This window comes from Phyllopteryx taeniolatus, chromosome 11, assembly GCF_024500385.1.
Source record: "Phyllopteryx taeniolatus isolate TA_2022b chromosome 11, UOR_Ptae_1.2, whole genome shotgun sequence".
Classification (NCBI taxonomy): domain Eukaryota; kingdom Metazoa; phylum Chordata; class Actinopteri; order Syngnathiformes; family Syngnathidae; genus Phyllopteryx; species Phyllopteryx taeniolatus.
In genome coordinates this window covers 13353652-13362123 of record NC_084512.1, presented here as the reverse complement: position 1 = coordinate 13362123, position 8472 = coordinate 13353652, and the positions used below count along the sequence as shown (strand labels likewise).

The following is an 8472-nucleotide window of genomic DNA, read 5'->3' as shown; positions in this document are numbered from 1 at the left end:
CTGCTGAGCGGCTCCTCTTAGTGCGCTCTCTAGCGGTTGGAGGTATACAAATGTACAAGTGGAGTGAGTAGATGACAGTACATACTTTATTTACGTCTACATTAAGCACTGCTTCCCAACGTTTACTTACACTAGAAAAAGCTCAAGGCACGCCCCCAAATAAAACTGTCAGAATAAGTATGACTACTGAAATAACGATCTCGTCTCAATTTACACATTTACTTAATGTGTGCAATTACGGCTTAATTAGTTGAACACAAAGCGATTATACTGTTGAATGAATGAATGGCAACAGGTGGATACCATCTTATGGAAGAGCATTTGTTTTTGTTCTGCATTTCACTATATGTCACTTGCATATATAGATGAAGAAAGATATATTTCTAATTAATAAATTCACTGTGTACGGTTTTTCACAGTCATAACGACCATCTGGGAAACTCTATGTGGCCCACGAGGAAAATGAGTTTGACACCCTCCATGTTCAGCAGCACAAACGAGCCAATGAGAACTAGAGTGGGATAACGCCCTTTTTTTTCATTTTGCAGGAAAGCGATCTAAAGTTTAAAGTTATATGACAATGATTACTTCTTTTGCATGTTTTTTTTTTCCACAGAAATTGTTGGTTTCCCCAGATTTTAGTTCATTACAAACATCTGTCAAATCTATCAATAGTTCATCAAAGATGATCAATAACATTAGTAACTATACCAAAATGCAGATGCACTGGCACCCAAGCACAATATTCACATGACCTCATTTTGACTAAGAGTGAAATGGCATGTTGCTAATGCAGCCATCACTCCTCAAATCCTTGACGATTAATTTCACCTAATCCATAATACAGTAATCTCTTCATATACTGACGACATAAATGTTTCTACAATTTATACACCATTGGATGCTTCATAGGTATTTACATAAAGAAGTGAATATTCTTCACCAACATAAGCATCATTTGCCACTTTCGTACATGGAAAACTCACACACACACACCGCAGCCAGTGGCTCCAGCATTGTCTGGTTGCCTGGCAACTGTCGGCGTGGCGTGGTTGCTAAGGCTGTGTGGGAGGGGGGGAGGTGATGCTGCTCTGATTTCCAGCTGAATTGAGGCAGTCAGTAGGGAGAAGCCCCCACCTCCCCACTTCCAGTCCGCACACAGGACTCTATTGAACAATAGTGCAGTCCCACTGGCCCGAGGCTGGTCACACAAGCTCTTGTTCAGGGTCACCACTGTGCTCATCCCTCCGTCCTCTAGATCAAATTAACTTAGAGCAAAGAGTGTGTTTAGGACATCTGATGATGAAACCATCTCTGGCACGGCCTCATGTTAATGTGAGGTGCAATTTTGGTAGCCTGCCAGGTTGGAAGAGTGAAAAAGACAAGCAGGAAGAAGGAGGCAGTGTGTGGTGGAGGAGTCACCCACGTGGTGCTGATCACAGATTGCGCAGTCAAAACAAGACTAGAACAGCCGGACTTGGTGGGAAATATTTGCCAGCTGTGATATGCTAATGTGAAAACTAAGAAGGCTGCCACATGAATGAAGAGTTGTATTTGAAGAATAGGCTATGATTAGCTTATACAAGTGCTGTGGCGTTCACAGCAGGTGGTAACGTTGATCAGACATGTAGCAAGTTTAGACTATTAACACACTGGTGGTGCATCAGAATAGAAAAGTGCTCACTGTGCTAAGAAGAACAGATTTTATTAATAGTTTTGTAATACCATATATAATGCAATTGCATATCTTTGGCGAAAATAAATCTTATAAACATTTTATCAACAGAGGTTAGCTTACAAAAAACAAAATTGTGTGTCAGTCAAAAGCCATGGCAGACACAAACCGATACTGGGCTGGCAGTTTTCATTGTTTTCTTTTTTAAACCAATGCAATTTAATCATACCCATACAGGAGCTGCAACATAATTTTGAGAACCATATGACCGATATTCAATAAAAGCTGATAAGCAACAGCGCGACCGGTGTCATGTGTGGCGTTAGCCTTGTGGCATCTCTACATTAGAGTCTGTGTTATGTCACCGAGAGCAACAGAATCTTCCTTAGACAAGTGCTACAGAAAGAATGAGTGACAACTCTCTCTCTCTATCAGGGGAGGGGAACCTTTTTCTTTTCAGGGGCCAATTCAGTTTTTATGGTGTCCTCTGAGGGCCATATCAAATTCATGAAAAAAAAAATCTTAAAAGTTTAAAAAACTGTTTATCATTATATATATCCATGTATAGTATTATATATTACAATAATTTGTGGGTTAAATTTTTTGGACTTCCTCTGAGTTCTTAATTGCTCTGTGGACCAGATTTATGCTCTCACGGCCTAGGTTCCCCGCTCCTGCTCAAAAAGAACTTTGGCTCTGCAATGACAGCAGCCTGGGGACTGCATGGGTCAGTCTTCTCCAATTTCCAGTGACAATCAAAATAATTCACAAGACCTGGAAGCATGACTGATGAGTGGCAGTAGTTTTATGCAGTTAGCGCAAGTAAAAAAATATCTTAACATACACATGGAGACAAAATGTAAAATGATTATATCAGAAATTCTCTAGCACAAGAGGAAAATGTGCCATTTTGCACCACCCAAGTTGTATATCAAATTTGGCAGCAAAAGAAGGGTTTTGTATGAATGTTAATCAACATTTTCTATCCAGACTAACAAAAAGCAAAGAAAACCTGGCAGTCATCATTAAATTGCAAAAACAAACAAAAATAAAACACCCGATCTATGGACAATTGGCAAAAATACTTAATATAACACATTAGAAGAGGGAAAATAGGGTGTATTTCTGTAAAATAAAAAGCAGAGCAAGACAAAATACTTCTCGAGAAAAACAAATGTGCCTCGTCATTCCTTTCGGATGACCAGTGTTTGATGGCGTTTCCACCTCATAAATTAATGTTATAAATAAGGTAACGATTCATGAACAATTGTTCTTCTTTCACAGCAAAATAAGACCAGTGTATGCAAGAATTACTGTACGTCTGCAGCTTACTTTGAACAGATCCAACCATAAAGTGGCTGAAATAAACCAAAGGATTGGTAGCGTCACTACACTGTCCAGAGTCTGGTCGCATTTCCTGTTAATGGGGTTCAGAAAACTGGGACATCAAGTCATGACCCTCTACAACTATATTGTGGTAACAGGGAAACATAGTGACCATGGCCCCTTGCAGTTTTACATCAGTGGCACAGTAAAATGTTTGGCACTGACTATGCATGATATACTTGTAGCTACTATAATCCACTGTGGCACTTTTTCTTTACTCACATGTGATGAGATTGCTATTGTGCATGTCTGTTTTCCTCAGACTGTGATGTACTTTTGATTTTAAAACCCAAATGAGAAACGTGGCTTGCAACCTCTCGCAGTGAGCCGAATGTAATCTGCTGACAGTAAACACCACATTTCATAGCTTGAGGGGGATTTCTACTTCCTTATTTTGTTTTTATGGAGGAAGTGCAGAGAGAGGAACACGAGTGGCCGACCGGAAGTGAGGGCCAATCACAAGAGAAGCACACATCTTCATATGGATTCCAGTTATGTGGAACCATGACTGTACTGTCAAGTTTATCATTCTTTTGACAAGCTCTACTGCAACTCTTTCCCAAATTAAACAGACCTTGCACCAGACTTCGACAAGGAATAAACTGCAAATACAGTAAAAGAACAAGTGGCTATTTACCATCCAATCCACAAGGGTGACTACACAATGAGTTGAGCAGCATGGCTACTTTTTTTTTTTGCATGGGAAGAGCAACTGATCCTCTCATCTCACCTTGGGTTTGGACTGAAGCGAACGCAAAAAAAAAAAAAAAAACAGTAAAAACTATGGAGGAAATCCTATGCACACACAGTGAACAGTGAAGAGCCAGATGTTCATTTCATTTGACACATCTGCACCGCAAATGGAAAACACACCGGTGGGTGAAAGTGATTAACAGACCAAAACAGAGCATAGCAGAGTGGCAAAGTTTGCAAGTAAAATTTGGCAGTGGCAGAGTAAATAGTATTCCGAGATTTTGCTAATCCTCAAACAGTTAGAACTTGTGTGTCATTTATGTTCATGGCATAACAAGACTCACACTATTTCATTCGCTTAATTGCAGCTTAACTAGCATCTCTGGGGCAGGAAAAGTCACAATATTAAATGATGGGGAAAAAGTTAAGGTTGTGGAATTATTATTGCATCTCTCTCTCAAGAGGAGGTGTTGAGCACAAGTTGTTTTAAAACTGTGCCATATTTTCTTTTTCTTTTTAGCACAAGAGGGAAAACTTGTAACACCAGGAGGTTAGCTTTTGTCCGTTACAAACATGCACTCGTTCACTTCATACATAGATTCACTTGGAAGAGGATACAGGTTTGAGGAGGAAGCATGCAACGCTTTGAGTTAGAAAACCCTTTCCCATTTTTCAGAGGAAAAAGAAAATCTTGATTCACCATCGTCTATTTCGACAGAAGCAGGCAGGTCATTTTGGATTCAGTTCGCCATAGCCTAGACACCCCGCAATATGCTGTGACCGCTCCGAAGCTGCAAAAGTCTCTTTATGGCTTTGTTCTCCTGTGTGAACAATACTATTGCCATTTGTTTTGTTGGACAGAGATATCCCAAACAAACAACGAAAGAAAGGCTCAAAATGGCCAATATTCGATGAGATAAGGAGAAGGAGGCACACCGGGACACACGACAGAGGTGACGGTTCACAGGGTCCGGAGTCTGATGACGGGGTATTTTTTTTCCGGGGTCTTTTTTATTATTTTTATTTCCTGTTAAGTTTTGTGCTCTTGACATTGCGTTTGGAGCCCTCCGTGCAGCTGCGTATACCAGCGAGGTGCAGCAAGGAACCAGCGGCCTCTTTAAGCTCATCATCCAGCTCCAGCTTGACATCGCGTCGCGGCCTTTTGCCGACAGGCCACTTGATGGCTGGCGGGCGGCGCTGCGTTTGGTTTGCGCTTCTCTCATCCCAGAGGTCGGAGTCCTCGTCGCTGTGGAAGCCCTCGCTGCCGGCGCGGCGGGACTGCCTGCGGTCGCAGCCTCCTTCATCTAAGGAGGACAGGGAGGAGGAGGAAGACCGGGAGGAGCAGCGCTGCAGGGCGACACTGCTGTAGTTGTGGTCCTGCTTTGGATCGCTGCTCACCAGCACTGAGTCGGGTCTGGAGAGGTCCAGTGGGCTGTCAGAGTTGCCTGTCGAGAGCAGATGTGGCAAAGCGTGATGAGTACTACAGTTTCCAGGCAAGTTGCTATTAGCGCACTGAAGTACAGCGGCTGAAATAAGTATTTAACATGTCACCATTTTTATATATTTATAAATATATTTCCAAAGGTGCTGTTGACATGAAATTTTCACCAGATGTTGGGGACAACCCAAGTAATATACCCAAGTTATGTGTAACAATGTGAAATTACACAGGGAAAAAAAGTATTGAACACATGAAGGGAGGTATAAAAAGGTATGGAAAGCCAAGACAACACCTAAAATCTGTCAATAATCAAATGTTAGGAGGAGAAATTGCCCTAAAAATACCATACCAACAATGAAGTTTGGAGGTGGAAACATGATGGTGTGGGTCTGCATTTCAGCAAATGTTACTGGTAAACCTCACATTATTACAGGAAGGATGAATCGGCAAATCTACTGAGACATTCTTGACAAAAATCTGCTGCCATCTTCGAGGAGGATGAAAATGAAACGAGGGTGGACATTTTAGCAGAATAATGATCCAAAACATACTGCCAAGGAAACTCTCAATTCGTTTCAAAGAAAAAAAAATAAAGCTGCTAGAATGGCCCAGCCAATCACCTGACTTGAATTAAATTGAAAATCTATGGAAAGAACTAAAACTCAAAGTCCATAAAATAAGCCCACGGAACCTTCAAGATTTGAAGACTGCTTTGGTGGCGGAATGGGCCAAAATCACACCAGAGCAATGCATGCGACTAGTTTCTCCATACAGTGGGTACGGAAAGTACTCAGACTCCCTTAAATTTTTCTCTCTGTTATATTGCAGTCATTTGCTAAAATCATTTAGGTTAATGTTTTCCCTCATTAATATACACACAGCACCCCATATTGACAGAAAAAAATGAATTGTTGACAGTTTTGCAGATTTATTAAAAAATAAACACTGAACACAGCCATAAGTATTCAGACCCTTTAATGGGACACTCATATATTTAACTCGGGTGCTGTCCATTTCTTCTGATCATCCTTGAGATGGTTCTACACCTTCATTGGAGTCCAGCTGTGTTTGATTATACTGATTGGACTTGACTAGGAAAGCCACACACCTGTCTATATAAGACCTTACAGCTCACAGTGCATGTCAGAGCAAATAAGAATCATGAGGTCAAAGGAACTGCCTGAAGAGCTCAGAGACAAAATTCTGGCAAGGCACAGATCTGGCCAAGGTTACAAAACAAATTCTGCTGCACTTAAGGTTCCTAAGAGCACACTGGCCTCCATAATCCTTAAATGGAAGACATTTGGGACGACCAGAACCCTTCCTAGAGTTGGCCGTCCGGCCAAACTGAGCAATCGCGGGAGAAGAGCCTTGGTGAGCGAGGTAAAGAAGAACCCAAAGATCACTGAGGCTGAGCTCCCGAGATGCAGTTGGGAGATGGGAGAAAGTTCTAGAGAGTCAACCATCACTGCAGCTCTCCATCAGTCAGGGCTTTATGGCAGAGTGGCCCGACGGAAGCCTCTCCTCAGTGCAAGACACATGAAAGCCCGCATGGAGTTTGCTAAAAAAAAACACCTGGAGGACTCCAAGATGGTAAGAAATATGATTTTCTGATCTGATGAGACCAAGATAGAATGTTTTGGCCTTAATTTTAAGCAGTATGTGTGGAGAAAATCTCAATATGGGGTGTTGTGTGTACATTAATGAGGAAAAAAAAAGAAAAATGATTTTAGCAAATGGCTGCAATATAACAAAGAGTGAAAAATTTAATACCTGAATACCTTCCAAACCCACTGTACAGGAAGCGTCTTTGAACCTGTTATTGCAAACAAAGGCTTTTGTACAAAGTATTAAATAAATACCAGTTGGCGTGTTCAACAGTTTTTCCCTGTGTCATTTCACATTATTACACATAACTTAATTTCTGAGCTTATATGTTCTACTTTCTTTGTATGTATGGATTACTTGGGTTGTTGTGAAATTTTCATGTCAATAGCACTTTTGGAAATATATGTTGTGAGAAAAATGGTGACATGTTCAATACTTATTTCAGCCACTGTATACTTCTTTTTATGAAGCCCAAATGCATTTGGTGGTTTGTGTATACGTATAATAAAATTCCAAAGCTACATAAAGCTCTAATTAGGAATGGGCATTAGGCTTGAGTTCCTTGATCAACCATGGGGAAAGTTAATGATCCATTAATCAATGATTTTTTTATTTGTATTTTTAATACAGTGGAACATCTGCTCACAAACTGTTTCCAAACTTAAGCAAATGTTCCCATTAAAATGAATGGCACTCTAGCTTTGCTGGTGAGGAGGGCGGGCAGCTGGGTGGCTGCTCCTCCAGCATGCATAGCCCAACGAGGGCTAATTTAGAGCAAAAAACAAAGATACATATCTGTATGTAAAATATGTGACGTACGGAGCGAACAATATTCATGCTGTGTGAGAACGCATAAGTGAGTGTTCCACATGGAAGCTGTGACGAAGGTTCCACTGTATTATTTTAAATGGGATCAGATCAGAACATCTGAATGTTCTGAACTCCTGCTGCAGGAGTTGTATTGAATAATGTGTGACTTTGGGAGAGATGCCATAGCAAAGGTCTTCATGGATGTAGCTCAACTTTTCATTGCTGATGGCATGTTGTTCTTCTTTTGACCGCAAATTAATTGAGACCAAATCAACAGCACTTGTCCGATGCTGTTTGCAAGTAGTGCACTCCATTTTTCCTCAATTTCTTCAAAACTCAAAGGAATTTATGCACACTGCACTTCTGCGTTTGGGGTAAAAAGACGTAGCAACTTCTGCTCGCCAGGTAAACGCATATTGACAACATGGGAAATGTTGAAACTAAAAAGAGTTGACGCAGAACATGGCGGAAAACTGCAGTTTTATCTTTAAAAGTAGTTTTGATGAAAGTTCAACACCAAACCTTTTTAGTATCCCTTACACAATCCCACATCCTCAAACATTTATAAAATGAGGTTATTTTTTCCATCAGATGGCATACCAGTAGCTTGAAACATACGGACAGCGGAAACTTACGCCTCCTAACTCTTCCACAGGAAATGCTGAATATGTTGCTGTGCATACATTCCATTAATCGGCAATCAACAAAATTCTTCATGATCAATTAATCAACTATTATGCGCACGCCAAAGGCGTAAGTGTAATTACTAATAATACTGATAATGATTTAAAAAAAAAAAAAAAAAAAAAAAGGGTTTTCCAAGAATCTATGATTAGCCGTGTTAAAGGGCCATGTAGTA

At 40.7% G+C, this 8472-nt stretch overlaps 1 protein-coding gene across 3 annotated transcripts in view; it reads right to left on the bottom strand.

Moving 5' to 3' along the window:
• Positions 1–2462: 2462 nt before the first annotated feature.
• Positions 2463–8472, bottom strand: part of foxn2a (forkhead box N2a) — a 30788-nt gene continuing 24778 nt past the window's right edge. For all 3 annotated transcript variants that reach the window (XM_061789674.1, XM_061789673.1, XM_061789675.1), the window contains one exon: positions 2463–5199. In XM_061789674.1, coding sequence (XP_061645658.1) covers positions 4775–5199 — 425 coding nt within the window. In that variant the 3' untranslated portion in view covers positions 2463–4774. The remainder of the gene's footprint in view (positions 5200–8472) is intronic.